Below are 20,596 nucleotides of genomic sequence, written 5' to 3' on the forward strand. Positions count from 1 at the left end.
GGCCAGAGGGCCCAGCCCCAGGTCCCTGAGTCGCGGGGAGGGCCAGTGAGCTCCAGGGGAAGGCTGTGGGAGGTCACAGAGGCAGTGACACCAGGCCCTTGAGGAGCTGGCCATCCCGAGAGAAGCCGAGAGGGCACCGGCCAGGAAAAGGGGGGGGGGGACACAGAGGCAGAAACGGGGAGAGGAGAAAAAGGTGCCGGAGACAGGAGGTGCCACAGAGAGCCAGACACCGGCTGACGGCGGCGGGGCAGAGCGGGGAGGCAGAGGCAGAGCGGCGGAGAGCGACGGGGGAGACGGAGGCGGCCGGCCCCGGAGGGCGGGCGGGGGGCAGGGACCAGCGAGACAAAGGGAGGCGCGCGGGGCCGAGGGGCGCCGCGGAAGGGAGCCGCGCGCACGGACGGAGCAGAAGGGCCGCGGCGCGGACGAGGGGGCGGGGGAGCAAGCGGAGGCGGCGGCGCGGGCGCGGGCGGGCGCAGCGGGGCGGGGCGGGCGCCGGGAGCCGGCTCGTAAAAGCCGCGCCGAGCGGGGAAATTGCCGCCAGAATCGCTGAGCTCCACAAAACGCCGCCCGCGCGGCCCGCCGCCGCGCCCGCTCCAATCTCCAGCCTCATCGCCGCGCGGGCTGGTTATGCATTTAAATGTTATTTAATTGGATTGCGGAGGAGCTGGGGGCCAGAGCGGCCCCCCGCCCCCGCCCCGCACGCGCCGCACGCCCGGGCTGCTCGCCTCCTCCGCAAATCTGTTTTCCGAGTCACAGATTGCAGCTCGCCCCCTCCCCGCACGCTTCCCCCCCCCCCCGCCCCGACGGCTCCCCTGCGCGTCTGGGCTCCCTCTCCTGTTCCCCACCCGCGCGCGCGCGCGCACACACACACACACACACACACACACACACACTCGCGCCCGAACGGAGCCAGAGGACACTCAGAAAGACACAACAAGTCCCCTGAAGACGCACGGAAACGCAGACACACAAAGCCACGAGAGCAGCAAAAAAAAAAATGGGTCACACTAAATTACACAAGTGTCCATCTGGAAGGTGAAAAAGTGAAGAGACGAGAACGATCCAGTGGATCACAAAAGTCCGCAAATGTGGGGAATACACTGGGGACCTACCCGCCAGAAGAAACACATCACGCTACCCCTTGGAATGGTTCTTACAAAGTGACAGTACCACACATGGGAACAAGATCATGCTGACTCAGTGGCCTCCCGGGGTGACACACAGACCTTCCTTAAAGCTAGGTAAAGAGCCAAACACACATTCACTCTCACACTCAGAGCAAGGCCATGACGCCCCCAATCACCTGACTGTGTGCCTTTCCAGGTTGGAAGGCACACTCTTCCTCCAGAGACATCTTGTTCTCCCAAGCCACAGCAGAAAGCATCATCAGATGGGGTCCTGAGAGGCGACTGCACCGGGCATCAAATTTCTTACCACTGAACAAAGACACAAACAAACCTGAGCCCGTTACAACAGGTGGGCTTCAGGGTAGACACCGGGAAGGCCTTCCTAAAAACAGAAGGTTTGAGATCCCAAGAGGGGAGGCTGGGCATGTGTGTGAGGCTGGGCTTCTGCCCTATCAGTGGGAGACCCATTTTTGCAGCCTGGACTAGGAGTTAGCATCATCAAGGTAGATGGAAGGACAGAATGACCTGCCGAGCATGTCCTCCGCACACTCCCAACCGGCAGACAGGAAATTGCTGGCCTGAAATGATCAGGGTCAAGCTGCTTCAATTAATGAAAATGGAAATGGCAACCCGGCTTGGCACAGGACGCTGTGAAGGACTGTTCTGGGCTCTCAGCCACCCCCTCTGCAAGCTGGGCCTAGAGACTGGCATCGGGCTGAGATCCTTGAGCAGGATATAGGAGCAGAAGAATGAGCAAGAAGATATGCAGGAACATTCTATTGCAGTTGTTTTGTTTTGGACAGAATAAGGGTCAAAACAGGAAGGGAGGGAAAGTTTCCCCGAATACATTATAATTCAACCTTGACCGGTAAGCTTGGGCTGAAGCCAGGCTGGCATTAAGGCTCCTGAAGAAGAAAGCAATTCGGCTTCCCCCAAAACTCTTTAATTCTGCATCACCTGATGGTCATAGCTGGGAAGTTTATCCATGTGTCTAACCTCAGTGTCTCATACTCCAACTGAAATTGTTTCCTTCTTTGGGGCATTAGGGGAAAAAAAGAGAAAACAAAACACCTGGCCTACCTCCTCCTAAACCAGAATATTTGACGAGTAGAGACTTAGTCTGGACTGGGCCACAATTGTTATTCCCTTCATTCCACTGATGTTCTCTGCCCAGCTGTGCCCAGGCTGGGGTTCTGGTCTTTTTTGCTCCCGCACCTGGACACCCCCTGACCCAACCTGCTGCAGTTTTCCACCCAACCACCCAGTTCTCCAAGAGCAAGAGATCAAAGAGGAAGCCCCTCTTGAGTGTCCCACAGAGCGCCTCCCCCCCAGCCCTTAGCTGTGCCAATCCCTTGCCCCCAGCCACTCCCCTCATCCTGTTTCCTATCCCCTTGCGGTTTGGGGCTGAGAAATTCTTGGAGATCTGCCACAGGGGCCCCCTTTTTCGAACAGGAACTCAGTGGAGGTGGCAAGACGGCAAGTGATGAGGGAGCTCTGCAGTCACCACCCCCTCTTACAGGCACACGCACCTGCTGCCTACACTCCAAGGGCTAATCACTTCCACAGTCAGTGCACCCAGGGCGCTGGGTTTAGAAGTTGTTCCCAACACGTTTTCGCATTGATTGATACTATAATTATATGCCTGTGTCTCCCAGCACCGGACAGTGAGCAACGTGGCAGCAAAGAATCATGTAATTCACCTCTATCACTCCCTACGGTGACTAGCACGGGGAATGGCACACAGCGGACGAGTTAATAAATGCTTGACAAATTAAGAAACGAAAGTGAAGGATCACACAGCAGTCAAACGCAAGACTCAATCTTCCTTTACACCATCCTGTTTCAGTAAGAAAAAAAATACAAATAAAAACAGTAGGAAGAGTCTTTTTCTTCCTCAACACGCTCCATCCTTCAGTCTCAGAAGCACCGCGACCCCAAGCACAGCTCGGCCCCTACCACCGAGTGTGCGTATGCACGTGCATGTGTTGGAATGGGACTTCTAAGCCTCCATCACTCCTCTGAACCAGAATTTCGGTCACCGTCACTGGGCAAAAGCAACAAACTCTGGGGACACACGTTACTTGGATGGGCACCTTGGGGGTGGATCTCCAAAGCCAGATTTGCGCATTACTTGCATATTTGTCCTGAACACCCACTTTGTGCCTGGTGTCGGGTTAACTACTGGGGTATGGAATATAAGAGACCCTCTCCTTGCCTTCAGGGCACCTAGTACAATCCTGCCTTAACCTTGGCCGCACATCGGTAGCACAAAGAGAAAAACAGATTCCAGGCTGCACTGCAGACCTCCCAAATCGAAAGCTCTTAAAGTGTAGCTCAGACCTGGGCCTTTTTTAAACCCCCACAGGCAAATTCTGATTCACAGGCAGGGTTGTAAGTGACTGATTTTTTTTTTTTTTTTTTTTTTTTTTTTTTTTAATGAGAGAACGGGAGCAGAGCTGAGGGAGAATCTTTTTTTTTTTTTTTTTAATTTTTAAAAAATTTATTTTTGAGAGAGAGCATGAGCCAGGAAGGGACAGCAAGAGAGGGAGAGACAGAATCCCAAGCAGGCTCCGCGCTGTCAGCGCAGAGCCCATGCGGGACTTGATCCCACAAACTGACAGCCCAAATCAAGAGTCGGATGCTTAACCAACCGAGCCACCCTTGTGCACCACGCTACTGATCTCTTGATCACCGCTATCCAGAACTGTCTGAAATGATGAAATATTCCGTATCTGTGGTGTATGTGTGGCTGTTGAGCACCTGAAACATGGCTAGTGATAGAGAAACTGAATTTTTAATTTTACTTCATTGACGTAAACAGCCACACGTGGCTAGTGGCTACTATATCAGCCCAAACTCTAGATGATCCCAAATCACTTCAATGTGGCTTTTAAATACTTCTCACAAGGGGCCCCTGGGTGGCTCAGTTGGTTGACGTCTGACTTTGGCTCAGATCGTGATCTCACAGTGAGTTCGAGCCCCACATCGGGCTCTGTGCTGACAGCTCAGAGCCTGGAGCCTGCTTCAGATTCTGTGTCTCCCCCTCTCTCTGCCCCTCCCATGCTCATGCTCTCTCAATAATAAATCAATGTTAAAAATTTTTTTAAATACTTCTCATAATATTGCTGTGTAGCTGCTCCAGTCTCCCTTCCCTTTGGCCCAGTAGCTTCTGCTCCCTAAGGACACTCTGATTTGCACTGAAAAAACTACTCTAGAATGAATTGAGGGAGTAGGGGCTGGTCTGATGGATTCAGCCCTATTGGGTAGCTAAGCCACTATACCACTCTACCCCAGACTGGAGGAAGGCACTCCTGAGTATCCTCTTTTGTTAGAGGTTGATATTGGTAGGGGACAGGAAAAGCAAGGACATGACTTTAGATGCCTGTTATGGGCCAAATTGTGTCTCCCATGCCCCTCAAATTCACATGTTAAAAACAGAACTCCTAACATGACCGGATTTGGAGAAAGGGCTTTTGAAGAGGTAATTGAGGTTATGTGAGATCCTAAGGGTAAAACCCTAATCCAATATACTGGTGGAATAGAAGAGATACCAGGAGGCACACACACACACAGAGAAAAGGCCACGGGAGGACGCAGTGAGAAGGCAGCCGTCTGCAAGCCAAGGAGAGAGGCCTCGGGAGAAAACAAACCCGCTGCCATTGGCAGCTTGGACTCCAAGCCTCAAGAACGGTGAGAAAATAAATGTGTTGTTTATTTATTTTTAATTTTATTTTGTTGTTTATTTTTTTATTTTATTTATTTTATTTTATATTAAATACCCAGGCTGTGGTATTTTTGTGATGGCAGCCCTGGCCAACTGATACAGTGTCCTTAGGAAAAGTAGGCCCAGGTCCCTAATCAGTCTCTTGCTGACAAGATGTGCCCAAGAATCGAGGAACAGCAGCCCTACTAGAAGGCAGATCCAGCAGTGACTCTGCCACATCTGTCTTCAAGCCATCATCGTGGTCATTACTGTCCTAGTGTTCCTACACACTGCCCACCCCTACCCCATTTCATGATTCCCATCGCTAATTCTAGACTTCCACCTAGCCTCTGCTGTCCCACGAGGACACCTTCCCTATAATCCCCCTCCCCTTTCCCTTTCTGACCCCATTGCACCGACACTGCCTCCTATACAGGGCCTGCCCCTTCATCCCTATCTGTTGGGGATTTTTAACATTTTTTTTTATTTTTTGGCGGGGAGGAGAAAGAACGAGTGGGAGAGGGGCAGAAAGACGAGGGGTAGAGAGAGGATCCCAAGTAGGCTCCTCACGGTCAGCACAGAAACCGAGGAGGGCGGCTCGAACTCACAAACTGTGAGATCATGACCTGAGCTGAAATCAAGAGACGGACGCTTAACCGACTGAGCCACGCGGGAGCCCCTATTGGATATTTTTAAATGTGAGTGTTCTGTGCATGTCTTTCCGCACTGGACTTCAAATACTCAAAGATGAGTCTAGCATTCGAGACCCTTCACAAGATGGCTTCAGTTTACCTCTCCAGCTTCTTCTCCCAACTTGGCCAAGTCCGCACTAATCTACCTGCTACCCCTTGAACATAACGATGCTCTCCGAAACTCCCAGTCTCTCAGGCCACGTGATGTGCCACCTCCTCCAGAAGGCTTTCTCTGACTACCTCAGCTACACACATAAGGGAACAATCTCTGTGCGCTTATTTCCGTGTCTAATCTAGTGCTCTGCCACATGTGACAGTAACTACTCGGCACTGACAGCCCGGAGGAAAGGAGTCAGAGGCATGAGGGGGTGCAAAAGTGCAATGCAATTCTGATGCTAACTACCCAGAGGGAGCACATACTCCACAGGTTTAAGGCCAAGTCCCCAGCAAGACCGCCCTCACTTCAGATGCCTGCGGTAAGTTCAGGGGTCCCCAGGAGACCTGTACTTCCAGGCCACAGGTCAGTACACTTCTGGGGGTGTCTGGGTGGCTCAGTCAGTTAAGTGTCAGACTTCGGCTCAGGTCCTGGTCTCACGGTTCTCAAGTTCGAGCCCCGCATCGGGCTCACTGTGGTCAGTGCGGAGCCCACTTTGGATCCTCTGTCCCCCTCTCTCTGCCCCCCGCCCCCGCTGGCTCTCACAAATAAACATTAAAAAAAAAAAAAGTACACTTCTAACTGGCTACAAATTCAGGGGTTCCCATGACCCCCTCAGGTTCAAATAATTCATTAGAATGACTCACAGAACTCGGGAAAGCACTTGCTTATAACAAGTTTTATTATTCAGGATACGAATTAGGACCAGCCAAGTGAACAGATATATAAGGCAAGGTCTGAGTGAGTCACAAACACAGCTTCTATGTACTTTCCCCACAGAATCAGGACACATCACCCTGCTGTTGCATCCGTGTGTTCACCAGCCAGGGAGCTCACCAAAACCTGTGTCCTGAGTTTTCCTTAGGGTCTCATTACATAGGTATTATCTTTTTTTTTTTAATGTTTATTTATTTTTTTAATTTTTTTTAACGTTTTATTTATTTTTGAGAAAGCATGAATGGGGGAGGGGCAGAGAGGGAGACACAGAATCAGAAGCAGGCTCCAGGCTCTGAGCCATCAACCCAGAGCCCGACGCGGGGCTCGAACTCACGGACCGCGAGATCGTGACCTGAGCTGAAGTCGGACGCTTAACTGACTGAGCCACCCAGGCGCCCCATAATGTTTATTTATTTTTGAGAGAGACAGAGACAGAATGCAAGTAGGTTAGGGGCAGAGACAGACGGAGACACAGAATCCGAAGCAGGCTCCAGGCTCCGAGCTGTCAGCACAGAGCCCAACGTGGGGCTTGACCTCATGAGCTGTGAGATCATGACCTGAGCCAGTCGGATGCTCAACCCACTGAGCCACCCAGGCGCCCTTCCGGAGATATTATCAATCGAAATCATGGACCGTTTGGTTAAATTCAATCTCCAGCCCTCACTTCAACCTCCCCCCACCCAGGTCAGGCTGGTATCACCTAGCTCATAGCCCCAACCCTCTAATCAAATGGTTGGCCTTTCTGGCACAGTCAGCCCTCATCCAGAGTCAATTTCCGCATAGCCTCTTGTGTGGTTGAGGGGCACTCCATGAATAACAAAGACACTCCTACTACTTGGGAAATTCAAGGACTGAGAGACTCCCTCCCAAGACCCAAGGACAACAGCCAAATTCTTTATTATACCAAAAAAAAAGTCTTTTATTATACAAAAACCTCACGTTTCTTAAAGTTTATATGTATGTTTTTTCAGTAATCTCTACACCTCACATGGGACTCCAACTAACAACCCCGAGATCATGAGTCACATGGTCCTCTGACCAAGCCAGCCAGGTTCCCCTATAGTAAAAATCTTATTAATTTTGAAAGCCGGAGATGCCCTGTCCCAGGAGATGGGAGTCCGACCAGTGTGTCGTCATTGAGATGGCCTCAAGACCCATCCTATTCCCAAACTGACTCACCTTCCCAGTCCTCCTAAAGGGGCATGCCAGCCAGCAGACAGAAGAGATGAGTTAGGTGGAGATACCGTGCTCCCATCCGCCCACTCACTGCCTGCTCCCCCGGGGCCCTGAGTAGCAGACGAACCCCTGACAGAGACCCTTAAGCTCTGGTAAGGCAATCAGAGACCTGTTTACATCTCTTCCCAGATACCCATGAGAACCCTTTGCAAACAGTGAAGAGGTAAGAGAAGGGAAAATCTAAACCACCACTTCGGACTCATATGCAGGAAGGGGAAAAAAAAAAAAAAAGGACCACACAAAAGGGTTTAGGAACTTTTCATGCTTAGACTAAAAATCACAGGCTGGGGGTTTCATGAAGTGACTGGTCCATCTCTGGCAGGGCAAGAATCTGCCCCTCACCCAGCAAGGTCTGCAGAGCGCGGGAGCTCCCGCTGTAGTGTGATATAGCAATGCCCCACCCAAGAGGCAAGAAAGCGAGATTAACAAGCACCCACCTGCCTGGCACTACGCAAGCCACCTTCAAGTGTTCCCTCACTTAATCCCCACACCAACCGCATGAGTTAGGGATCCTCGTTTGACAGATGAGGATCCTGAGGCTTGGAGAGGTTCGCTGATTTGCCCAAAGCCGTAAAGTCTCAAAGCCGAGATGAAAATCCGGGTCTTCTGGTCTTTCCCCACTCTGCCACACTGAATTCTTTCTCTGACCCAGCCTCAGTCTCCCGTGGGGAAGTTTCCTCTTAACATCCACGCCTCTCGCTTTGTCCTGGTCCCTGTGAGGAAAAGGCTCAGCTTGAAGGAAGCTGTTCTATGAGGACGGGTGGGGATCCTGGCAGGATCTTTTCTCTAACACAGCAAACACGACCTCAGAAGTCACTCTCAGCTGACCAGAGGCTCCCAAGGGAACACTGAGGTAGAGCAGTTTGCAGATGGCAGGTCTCTGTGGAGTTGGTTACCACACGACCAGAGGCAGTGCTGGAAGGAAGGTGAAGGAAGCAGCAAGCCAGAGTAGTGTCAAAACTGCCACGCCAGGTCCCAGCAACCAGGGAGGGAGCCCGGGAAGACTCTGTTGCTCCGGTCCAGGAAGCACGTGGCTTGCCCCAGAATGACTTGGGGACCTTGAACGTGTCCCGTGCCGGGCCACGTGGGCACTCATTTCATTAGCAGCGGCAGCAGCCCCAGCTCATTCAGTCTCTCCTTGGCCACAGCCTCCCAGCCCCTGTTGGCTTGAGGGCTACGAGGTGAGGGGTGCAGGAGCCCCTCCACCCGGACCACAGGCATCAGGCCTGCCAGAGCCCGCCGTGCCCGCTGCTCTGCCAGCCGCCCCACTCCCACCACCAGCCGCACCCCCAGCAGCTGCACCTGCCGGCGGAGGGCCGCGTCACAGGCTCCAAGAAGCTGTTCTCGCTGCTCGGCAGGTAGCTCAGCGGGAGTGACGTTGCGCCCACTGGGGGTCAGGAAGAGCAGAGGACACAGATTGTGGACAAAACAGTGACGGAAGAAGACTTCAGGCTGTCCACACAGTTTCCGGAAAAGGCCCCAGAACCGGGCACCGCTCACCTCTGACTGAGGGCACTCCAGTCCCAGCACTGGTCGCTTAGGGTGCTCTTGGGGAGGGGTCAACACATGCCCCCCGATGCCCAACCAGTCCCGGACTACGTTCACTTCCCCAAAGGGCACCTGCCGGGAGGGAGAGAGACACGGGGGTTTCATTCCGGAGACCTGATGCCTGGGTTCTGGGTCAGCTGACCCCTCTCCACCCTGCATGAGGACCCAGTCTGGACACCCCACCCCCACCCCTTCACCCAAAGGCTCGAGACAAAAATTCTGGCCCTAAGGTTTGATCCTGCTCATCTTTCTCCAACTTCTCATTGTGGACTGCAATCCAGAAGAATCTGTTTGTTTGCTTCTATCCCCACCTGCCTTTGGGACCACATGCAAAGACTATATGGGACTATCTGGTCCTACACAGGATATGATGGGTAGTACTGGGGACAGACAGATGGTCTGAGACAGAAAGCTGCCAGGGGTAGAGGAGGCCCAAGGACAGGACTGACCACTGCTCTCTGGGCGCCCTCTCAGCCCCAAGCCTCAGGTTGTCATTTCCATCGATCATCATTGATCACCTTTCATCCCCCAGTTGGGGTCAATAAAAGCGATTGAGCCTCCTGCCCTGAAGCCTCTTCCCCTCCCCCATCTGCCAAGCACCCCCACTGAGGGGCATTCACTCATCCTGAGGTCTGAAAGGAAAGCAGGCAGGCCCCAGAGCCGGCTCTGTTTTCAATCTCTCCTCAGCTAAGAAACAGAAGCAGGCCGGCTGGATGCCCTGCGTCTCCTCCATACCCACCCCTGTCGACCAGTCTCCCCTGAGGACCCAGTAGTCCTGGTCCCTCTCCCGACCCCAACCATGCTCTAGGGAAAGAGGAGATCCGGCAAGGTAAGGGTTAGATGGAGCTGGCGGAAGGAAGGGCTCGCAGAGGCAATTAGTGGACAGCTCACAGGGGAAACGGAACTACCATTAATGTGCTTGGTTAACTACAGGCGGCAAGGCCAGGAGAGCGTCTGAAACCACAGGAGCCAGCATGTGTCCTGGGAGGGGACGAGGGGGCCCGCACCCACACATGTGCACAGCCAGGCCCACGCTCCTCCCCCCACAGCACACACGACCAAACATCCACCCTGGAGCCTCCCACTCCACCCGCCAGGGGAAGCCAAGCCCTTTACCCCAGTCTGGGCCATGCCAAAGGGTCCTGGGTTCATGCCCAGGAACAGCACTTCCTTGGGGCCCTGGCAGTAGCGGGTCACATAGCTACGGTGTGGCTCCCACGCATACTCCACAGGATTGTAGATGATGCCCACGGGCTCTGAGAACCGCAGCTGGCTCAGTTCAGAGCTGAGCCGAAGCTCCTCCTCCAGGAAGCCTTCAGCCAAGTTTTGAGGGCAAGGCTGGGGCTCCATTAGGGCACTCGCAGGTTCATGGAGGGGCCCCAGTGGATAAGCCTGGGGCAAAGCCATGTCACTGCCACCTGGAAAAGAGATGAACAGAAGCTTCATCAGCCCTCAGCCCTAGAGTGAGAGGGATCCAGACTGGCCAGGGCTGCCCTTTCCTGGGCTCAGAAGAGACTGTCAGTCGTCCCCCAACCCCCTAGGGTTGACTGAGTTCATCTCAGTTCTTGGTAGTGATGGGTCCTTCCTCCCCCCGCTTCAAGTATACTTCTTCTCCATATGTTACCTGGTTAGACTAAGCCATCGTCCCCCACTCCAAACCTCCTTTCCATCAGGCATAGGTCTTGAGTCACTAGTTCCTAGGCCATGCCAGACACATGGTAGGTGTTCAGCACATATTTACTGGTGGCAAACTTCCAGCGCCTCTAATGTCACCCTTAATAAAACAAGCGCAGCCAGGATGGGCTGTGTCCTGAAAACCAATGTGCTGAAGAATGAGATGCAGGTGCACAGCCAGAGCCCGGAGACTAATTACAGGAGGCTAATTACAATCGCTTCCAGGTGGTGAGCAATTGCTCTGTGCCAGGTACACCTCATTGGTCCCCCTAACAACCCCATGAGGGGCCTGTTATTGCTCCCATGTTACAGGTGAGAAGACTGAGGCTTAGTAAGACCAAGTAACTGGCCCAGGGTCATGCGGTTAACAAGTAATGAAGCTGAAATCTGCACCCAATCTGTCTGGCTCAAGGCTACGCTCTTAACCACCCGTCTCATCTTGCCTGAGACGGTTCAGTCAGCCACCCTGCTCATCCAACAACCCCGCCCCACCCAAACCCAGCCCAGCTTCTTGCCCACAGTCAAGAATTCTCAGTGGTGAGTAGGACGATTACCAGACTCAGAATAGACCCTTACAACCATGTAACCATGGCCAGAGCTTCAGGTTTTCTCATCCAAATACTAAGAATAATAATATCCACTCAATAATAGTAACATAAGGGATGTGGGGGTGGGGGGGGTGGGGAGGAAGTGGAGAAGCAGAGGAGAAAGGGGGAAGATGGGGGTGAGGAGGCTGAGGGAGCACTCCGGCAAGTTCTACAGCCTACAAAGGCAATTCTTCCCAATCTTCCTTCTCACAATTCCCCCGCAAACCCAGGGTTCCAGACTGACCGTTCCACTCACGCTTTCAAAATGCCTTTCCTACCCCAACTCCCAAAACTCTGCACACGCCATTTCTTCAAATCCGACCAGACACACTCTTTGAATCAACCAGGACTGTGACCCCTCTGCCTCTCCACACATCCAAATCGTACCCCATCCTGCAAGATGCAGCTCCAGAGATCCCACTGGTCCCTTCCCACCTCAGGACACTGTGGCATTTGCCGTGGCTTCCCAGTCCCACCCCACACATGAGAAGGTCTGGTGTGAGACCTGGGAATCTGTATTTTAAACCAACTTCCTAGGGTGCCCTGTTCAGTTTCCCTCTATACCTTCAAGATCCTAGCTTTTATTAGGTAATCAACAAACACCTGCTCAGCTCTGTCCATTCTATCTTTTCCAATCCTGTTTAAAACTACCTTCTACCTCGGAGTCTTTCCCGATGAACTCTCCATTTCTACAGCCTGAGTTCACTCAAGGTTCAGCTGTCCACTTGGCATTCTGCTTGTTTCTGAGGGCTTGCCAGGCTCTGGACGTTTCCAACCTGTTTGGGCCTCCCATAGGGCAGGGGTCAGGGTTCCTCTCCCTCTCAACCTCTTCTCCCAGAAGGGACCTCAGGGGTTGACTGAACAGCTTGATCCATCAGTCTGTTCTCTGACCTCAGCCTAGGGGAGCAGAAGAGAAAAAAAAAAAGTCAGGGCCAAACTTAGACAACCTTTCCCCAGACTGATCTCAGAAGTCTTTAACTGCTCTGTGCAGATGGCTAACCAGGGCCAACTGGGCTCAAACAAAAGCCCAGAAGGGAACTGTGGAGAACTCAAACGTCTCGAGGGGCCCCTGCTCGGCATCTCCTCATGTAGTGCCAATGTTAGTGGACTGGCTGTTCCAGCTCTGGGATCTCTCTCCTCTTCCACTGAGCCTACCTTTGACCTTTAGAGACCTGTGCTGGGGACAGCAAGGCTGAAGGGTATGAAAAAGAGTGACAAGGCTTTGTTTTCAGCGTTCCAGTTTCAGAGCCTAATCTGATAACAAGAACCACAGTCTGAGTGTCAACTGAATCAATTTCTAGCCCTAGTTTTCTAAGTTTCTCTTACGCAAGCCATTTAACTCTCCTCCCTATGAAATCACACATTCCATCCGACCTACCTATCAAAAGCTGTTAACTCATTTATTTTTTCCAATATTTATGAGTCTCTTACATGAAAGGCACTGTGGTCATCTCTTGAAGAAGAAATAATAAATAATAAGAAAATGGAGGCCACGCTCAGAAACAGATAAAACAATTTTCATACACTGTGACTTGAGCTTTATTGTCCTAAACAAACCACTACGAGAACCCAAAGGTGGAACTTGGAAGTCCTATCCAAAGTCACCAAGAACCAAAGACTTAAGAAACGTAGATACGTTATAAATTACAGCGTCGTATTAGGTGCAAAGGCCGCGGAGGGTGATCCAGCAATGTCTGGCCATCTAGGTTCTCTGACACTAAATCCAGGAAGTGGAAGAAGGAATTCTAGACACTAGCCACTCCCCTATCCCTTGGGGGCACTCCAAGGAGTCGACAGGGACAATCAGCAATCCTTAAACGAATAGCAGCAGTAGTAGGTCATGGACTTAAAAACACCACTTTATCCCTCCTACTGGTTCTGAGAGGGCCGCCAGCTAGGGGTCCGTAAGAAACCTCCGCGTCCGCCCTAGGGCTCCGCCCGACGGGAAGGCCACGTCTCCGCAGGCCCTCAGGGAGGTTCCGTGGACTCGACTCTCCCTGCGCCGGGGCAAGCCCCAAACGGAGCAAGGGTCCCTCAAATACACACATTCTGACTCCCCGCTCGACACCGCCTCGCAACCCTGAGAGCCCCAAGCCGGCCCCCCAGCACCCCAGGTCCCCGGGTCCCTACTTCCTCACCTGGTTCAGCTCTCCATCCGGTTTCCGGTTCCCTTCCCCGCCCCCGGGAGCGGAGGACAGAGGGAATTGTAGTCTACTTTGCTTAGGGAAGGAGATTGGCGTAGCGCCGGCAACTTCCGCCGGAAATACTCAAATCCCCGGAAGGCGTGTTAAGTTAGCCCTAAGTGACTCTGGGGGTTGTAGTTTATTCCTTACATCAGAGCAAAATCAAGAAGGCTTTAGGAGAGACCAGGCTCATTAAGGACCTCAGAGGTCCTGGCCGCTAGCCCAAAAGGGCAGCACCCTTCCAAAAGGTCATCGACAAGACTTTTCCCAACAGGACTGCGAATCAAGGAGCTTCAACCATTCCCCAATCTCGAAGCTCACCTGAGGGTATTAAATGAAAAAAGACCATTTCTAGTCCTCCTGCTGCCCAAAGGATAAGAGATCTCTTCTTTGCAGCCCTCAAAGGACAGTATCTAGAACATCCAAGGAGGCACTTCTGGAATCTGCTAACAACTTTATTCTTACTTATTTATTTATTTATTTATTTATTTATTTATTTATTTTGCTGACAACTCTTTAGTAGTGGCTTTGAGACACTTCCATTTCCCATTACTGCCGAAGCCTGTGTTTCCATCGCTTTCCCATTTGATTTCTCTCTCTCCTCTGCTGTGCAGTCTACCCAGCCCTATAATCTCCCATCCTTCCAAATCCTTCCCCTCAAATACTCTGTCCAGGACACCTTCCCTGACCAATCCTAACCCCATGGCTGCACCAAACAGTCCATTCCCTCCCACCTCCCCAACCCAAAACAATGTCCAGAGCTGTCCCGTTCCTAATTTTGCTCTTGTCCCCCACCTGGGTATATTTCTGTGTCCTGACTCTAAGATTTTCATTACACGGGAAGCCCCATAAGGCTAATTATCTTCTAAATCCCTCCCACCCCCTACCCCCTGCACCCCTCAGCACAGCCATGACTGAGATCAAGAAGAAGCAAGGTCTCCCTACAGGTGGTAAAGAAGGAGACCAGTGAACCCCAGGACAGGAAAAGGAGAGAGAACAAGGATGCCACCCCCTTCCCAACCCTCCCCTGCTCTCCTACCAACAGACAAAAACTTAACTGGGTGCGGCATGAGCTTCAGGGAACTGTGAGCAGCAGCCCTCTGACACCAAAGGTGAAAAACCACCCCACCTTTGCAAGACTTTGCAAATAAAGTTAATCATCCACCTCACAGTCTGTTATTCCCTGAACTTGCACTTGTGTCAGATTCTTTCCCTACTTGTCCTTGCCTCTCTCTGCCTATGTAAATGTCTCTCTATCCCTACTCTCTTGATGGTTTTTTCTCTGTATCTATGTGTCTCGGTCTTCCTCTGTGTACATCTATCCCCATGCCTCTGCTTCTTTCTCTGGAATGACTGAAATAAGAGTATCCTGAGCTTCTAGAACCAACTGCCCCAACAGACTCCTCTCTCTTCACAGATCTATGCGTTTGTATGTCTCTGAACCAAAATTATGGGGGCGGGGTGGGGGAACCACACTGTGTTGTCATCTTATTGCTTAAAAATGCTAGGAGCCTCACCATCCTTTGGGCAACCCTCCTGCCCACCCCATCCCTTTGCCACTTGGTCGCAAGCTGCTTCCAGTTTATCATCATGGCGTCCCCTCCACATTCCAAGGCCACTCCTGGTAAGAAAGTAATGAGTAAAATGAGTGACAGGCAAACAGAGATGCCCCCAGGACCCCCACTCCCAATGTCAACTTCCAGAAAGACTTAGAGGATTGTTTCTGTCCCTGTAAGCCCATTTACACCAGGAGCCCAAAGATAGGGAGTCCCAACATAGGCAGAAACTGAGTCTCAAGCAACCCCACAGTGAGTTCTTGTAGCTGACCCCTCAGGGCTCTGGGAGCCTTCTCTGTCTCTAGACCATGCTACTCTTCCCCACCTGGTGGGTCCTTCTCAGGGAAGATGGAGGTGAGGAACTCTCCTGAAGTGGGGGTGCTTAGTAACAGAGACAGAGAGATTTTCAAAAGGTAAAGCCTAAGAGATGAAACTTGGGCGGGGTGGGGGCTGCCAACCTGTCTTGCCTGTGTCCTAGTCTCCTGGCCCTCTGGGAAGTCTCCAAAGCCTGGCCGACTGTGATTTATGGTTAGAACTTACCTGGCAGGAGCAGGAGCAGACCTGTAGCCTGGACAGAGCCTGGAGAGTTGGGCCACTCCTTAGGGTCCAGCCAGGCTTGGGGCAGGTCCCTCTGCTGCCCAGCAGGCTGCTCCTGGGGCCAGAGCCCAGGCAGGAAGGGGTTAACGGGAGGGCTTGTTTTCCTTTGGTTTCCTGGAGCTGCCGAGGCTGTGTTGGGCCACGAGCGCCATCTATCGGCCTCTGGTGGTCCTAGCTCTGACTCTCCGCTCATTGGCTTCTAGGCGGATCTTTTAGCCCTTCTTCCCCTGCCTCCATGCTTCCAGAGTAGAGGGGGGTTGCCTAGCTGCGCGGCTCCAGTGTAGAAAATAGATATCAGGGATTGGAAGAGGTGAGGGCCGCGTTTCCCCCTCCCCAAGTACCAGATGTCACCCTTGGTAACTCCTGCCACCTCTGCCCTAGGGGACCTCAATGGGCTTCTGGTGTTTGACTTTCAGCCTAGCCATATCCTCCAGCTCCTCCACACTAGGGGGTTTCCCTCTCTCAGCCCAATAAACATTTTTTTAAAAAAAAGCCTTGGAGGGGTGCCTGGGTGGTTCAGTCGGTTAAGCATCCAGCTCTTGATTTCAGCTCAGGTCACGATCTTGTGGTTGTTGAGTTTGAACCCCACAGCCATCTTGGCACTGACGGTGCAGAGCCTGCTTGGGATTCTCTCTCCCCCCTCTCCCCCTACCCCTCTTGCTCTCTCTCTCTCTCTCTCTCTCAAAATAAATAAAACTTAACAAAAATAAAATAAAAAGCGTTGGAGAGGAGAGGTGGCATAGCAGAGGCCTTCAGAGTGTGGTCTCAGGACTAGGACTGCCTGAATTTGGATCCCAGCTTTGCCACTTACTGACCTTGGGCAAGCTGCCTCAGTTAGCTCAGTTGTAAAATCGGATAGTCATTGTAATCCATCTTTTCTTTGGTGATAATTCAATGACTTCATTACAGGGGCACCTGGGTGGCTCGGTCGGTTGAGCGTCCGACTTCAGCTCGGGTCATGATCTCACAGTTCGTGAGTTCGAGCCCCGCGTCCGGCTGTGTGCTGACGGCTCAGAGCCTGGAGCCTGCTTCACATTCTGTGTCTCCCTCTCTCTCTCTGCTTCTCCCCTGCTCACGCTCTGTCTCTCAAAAATAAATAAAGATTTTTTTTAATTAAAAAAAAATGACTTCATTACATAGGTGCTCAGTACCGTGGCTAGCACAGAATAGTGCTCTAGAAAGGTTAGTTATTGTTGTTGCGACTGTGTGTCCGGGTCTCAGGCAGATGCTAGTCGGACAACCCAAGATCCAGGCCACAGAGCCATATCAGACACACAAGCACAGAGGTCAAGACTGGGCAACGCATCCCTGGAGATTTCCACAGAGACAGTGACCCATATGGGCTAGCTGTGGGGGCCGGAAGTTCGGGATTGCAAGGGAAGTTCTCCAAGATCATCAGGAAATTGGATGAGAGGGTCAGAGAAAGAAAGAACTTGAGGGAAAGATGTAGGAAGGAAAAGCACTAAAAAAAAAAGGTATTAGCAGGCCCTTCAAAGGACCTTGAATAAGGGAGGGGAGAGAACTCCCTGACGTGTGGGGTGAGCAAGGGCCACCGCATCCCAAAAACATGTCCTCCTTGGTACAGGCACAAAAGTCTCAAGGCTGACCAGGCTTCCCAGTCCTCCAAAAATATATCATATCGAAGGCCCATCCCAACTCTGTGGGGACTTAACGTTCAGTGTTTTCCCCCAACCTTGTGGGGAGGTGACTCACAAAGGGAGAACTCTCTCTTGTCCCGCTCTCCCCTCCCTCCCAGAATGGGAGAACTGGGGAAGCCCGGCCGTGGACACATCCATTGCTTTGTTAACAGGTTCACCCTGTTCCCGCGTCTTCTATCGCTCTGCCTTCCTCTACCTTACTGGCAAATGGGTACAGAGCCTACTTCTCCAAGGGGTGAGATAAGGGGCAGAGTGGCATGCTCCCAGAGAAGACAGAAATGCAGAGCCAGTGGGGTTCCTGGTCCAGCCTCACCACCCCCCACCCCCACCTCAGCCCCAAGGCAGCACAGACCAGCTTTACGGATTGATGGTCACTTAACCGAAGGCAGGTGACAGCTTCCAGGTCTCTCCAACTCAGGTGTTCTCCTTCTCCTGGGGCCTGGACGCCGGGGTCCCCCGGAGAGGAGCAGGCCAGGCTGGATGGGCTGATTTGCATCGCTTCCTTGGGAAGCAATTATCGGAGCTGCTGTCAGCTCAGCGCGGCTCTCTCTTCACTAATCGGATTTTCACCGGAGCCCGGGGCTGGGGGGTGCTAAGTAATTTGGCTTGATGCGGTGGTGGGAGGTGTCGGGGCCGGGAGGCCGGGCAATCCGTCTGAGTGGTGTTCGAGTTGTCCGGAGCAATTATCCTGAGGGGACCACACAGATCTCAGATGGACGGCCAGCCAAGGGGACTGGACTGGTCCCCAAATCCTGCAGCACAACTTGTGGCAGAGTGGGAGGAGCCTCTCCCGCAGGGTGAGCCAAGTTAAGCCACTGAGAAGAGTCTAGATGAGTCTGTGAGAGGGGAGCCACCTAGCCAAGTAGGAAGGAGGCCCAACATACCACCTTCCGGCCTACCCGCCACCCGGCCCTGCCCTACCCTGCACCGCCAAGGAACCAGCAGCCGAGCAGGGACTTGACCGAGGAGGAGCCTTCCAAGCCCTGCTTCCCTCCCTGCAGTGCTCCCAGGCCACGCTGTCCCTGCCCTTGTCGCTATCTGTCACTTGCTTTCTCTTGTCTCCACAGCCCTTTTGAGCCTGTCCCCGCTGCCCTACTCCGTCTCTCCCCAAGTTCACAATGGACGGCTGACCCCTTTCTCTGCCTCTGCCCTCCGTTTCACACCTTTCAGAACGGCGATAAGGGTGATGACAGTAGCGAACCTTTCCTGAGTTTTCCTTCTACACCTGACACTGCCCTAAGTACTTTACGTGGGCTCCTCGTAGCAACACGGCAAGGGCCGTACTCTATATCCCCGCTTACTGACGAGGACACTGCTGCTGACTGAACTTCCTGAAGGAGGGACCACATGTGGTCTTTGCATCCTAAGGTACCAGGACAGCTCTGGTCCGTGTCTGATGCCCAAGAAACGTCTGTTGACCGAATCGACGATCCAATGAGTGATTTACCCTCTTCGCTACTCCTGGCTGGCCTCCAGGTGACATCCACCTCCCCGGTTTGGCCTCCCCACCCTCTCATATCCTGACGCCCCTGTCATCTGAGCCTGACCTTCCTCACGCCTCTCCCACACTCTATCCCATGACACATTGGAAAGCTTTGCTGATTCATCCTCTACCGCCTTTGCACAGTGACCCATCTTGTCCCCTTCGCCTGGAACATTCTTCCCTCCCCATCTCTGGCACTGAATACGTTCTACTCACTGCCCTTGGAAGCATTCTCTGATCCTCCCTTTGCTTGCGCATCCCCAGGGAGCCTGGTCACCAACTCTTAAGTGTTTCACTTATTGCTAACGTACCTTACAGCCCCTGCTCCATTGTTTTGAGAGGTCGGCAATCATTCCCCTCTCTCCTGGGCACAAGCCCACTGCCTTGTACCTATTAGGTGCTCAATAAATATCTGTTGAAAACAGAAAAATATCTGCTGTGCATTTTTGCTTATCTCATTCAGAGATGCTCTTACGGCGGGTTGAAGGAGCACTCAACTTTGGGGGAAACTTGGGAGTTGGGGGTTTGGCAACGGCCGACGGTAACTACCAGCTGTATGTCCTTGAGCTGATCATTTCATTCTTCCCCTGGAAGAGAGGATGACAAAACCGACCGTAAAGGATCCGCAACACATCCTGGTCTTATCTGCTCAGAGTCTGTCTCCAAAGTTCTGGAGATCTGTCTCTCTCCATGTTTCTGCCTCACTACCGAGCCTCTGCCTCTCTGACAGCCACCATCTCAGGCATAGCCCAGGAGTCCTACCACCCAGCCCCCTCGCTGTCACTAGGCCTGTCATTTTTTTTCTGATGCTACCATTCCCGGGAGGTGGCCCCATCCTTCTGCCGAGAGCCCAGAGGACCAGCCTCACCTTGGCTTCCTCACCCCCTTAGCGAGTGAGACCTTGAGTTCTCCCTCTGAAAATATTAATAATAAAGAAACGAGGCACTGGGCATGCAACTGGATGCAAATTGGCCCCAATTCTCAGTCCAAGAAACGGAATGCCTGAGCTATGGACCCAGAGAAATCCTGTGCTCATTTGCATGCTATTTGCATTATATTTACATGTGATCAATTTCATGTTCAAATGCACAACCCTCCCCCCACCCAGTTGTTCTCCCCCGGGGTCCCCCCTCAGCCTCTGATCCCCATCATTCCCCCCCCAGCCCCTACCCCACTTCCCCTAGCTCCTGCCACAACCCCCTTCAACCTTTTCCTTCTTCCTGCCCAGGTCCCCGATGCCCCCTCCCAGCTCCCTCCGGTACCAGCAAGGACCCACTTGCCCAACACCCGGAATAGATTCCTGGGGTCTTACCCTTCAGTTCAGGAGGGGCATCCCTGCCTGCCCCCTCCCGCCCCGAGCCGGGCGGGCGCAGCAGACAGCAAGCGCGTCTCTCAGCAAATCCCAGCCCCATTCAGCCTGGTGATTAATGGCGCTGCCCTCCCCATGAACCTGCCTTTAATACTGAGGAAGTTATGAAACCGCTATACATCAGCAGCTCCGGCCCCGCTGCCCCCACCCGCCTCCTCCTCTCCTCCACCCCCCACCCTCCAGCTCCCTCTTCAAAATCTCATTTGGGCTCCTGCCGCCTGGGCCCAGCCCTCCGCTGGCCTTTGCTGGGGGGAGGGGGTGTCTGCCCCTGCTGCCATCCCTGGTAAGGACCCACATCTCATTTTCCCTTCC

The 20,596-nt window shown here is 52.9% G+C and overlaps 1 protein-coding gene and 1 long non-coding RNA gene across 9 annotated transcripts; both read right to left on the reverse strand.

Moving 5' to 3' along the window:
* Window positions 1–7,291: 7,291 nt before the first annotated feature.
* Window positions 7,292–14,352, reverse strand: SMUG1 (single-strand-selective monofunctional uracil-DNA glycosylase 1). 7 transcript variants are annotated; one of them, XM_045061888.1, is made up of 4 exons: window positions 13,577–14,352; window positions 12,330–12,335; window positions 10,294–10,595; window positions 7,292–9,249 (listed from the first exon to the last, which is right to left on the reverse strand). In XM_045061888.1, the coding sequence occupies exons 3-4, from the start codon at window positions 10,582–10,584 to the stop codon at window positions 8,722–8,724; spliced, it is 819 nt and encodes a 272-aa protein (XP_044917823.1). In that variant the 5' UTR covers window positions 10,585–10,595; window positions 12,330–12,335; window positions 13,577–14,352; the 3' UTR covers window positions 7,292–8,721. The 7 variants fall into 7 exon arrangements, with proteins under 7 accessions (XP_044917823.1, XP_006933822.2, XP_006933821.2 ...); XM_006933760.4 differs by having other exon boundaries at window positions 12,215–12,335; window positions 13,577–14,350; XM_006933759.4 differs by having other exon boundaries at window positions 12,097–12,335; window positions 13,577–14,350.
* Window positions 14,353–16,798: 2,446 nt separating this feature from the next.
* LOC111561367 lies at window positions 16,799–20,393 on the reverse strand. 2 transcript variants are annotated; one of them, XR_006600756.1, is made up of 4 exons: window positions 20,228–20,393; window positions 19,227–19,502; window positions 17,785–18,120; window positions 16,799–16,853 (listed from the first exon to the last, which is right to left on the reverse strand). It is a non-coding gene; the product is annotated as an uncharacterized LOC111561367 (long non-coding RNA). The 2 variants fall into 2 exon arrangements; XR_002743896.2 differs by having other exon boundaries at window positions 16,803–18,120; window positions 20,228–20,390.
* Between the last annotated feature and the right edge of the window lie 203 nt (window positions 20,394–20,596).

This window comes from Felis catus, chromosome B4 (assembly GCF_018350175.1).
Source record: "Felis catus isolate Fca126 chromosome B4, F.catus_Fca126_mat1.0, whole genome shotgun sequence".
NCBI lineage: Eukaryota > Metazoa > Chordata > Mammalia > Carnivora > Felidae > Felis > Felis catus.

Coding starts and splice junctions, on each gene's coding strand:
- SMUG1 (XM_045061888.1), bottom strand. CDS start 10,584: ATGGCTTTGCCCCAGGCTTATCCACTGGGGCCCCTCCATGAACCTGCG. Junction 9,250..10,293: donor TTGGCATGGCCCAGACTGGG/GTAAAGGGCTTG, acceptor CCCTCCCGGCAG/GTGCCCTTTGGGGAAGTGAA.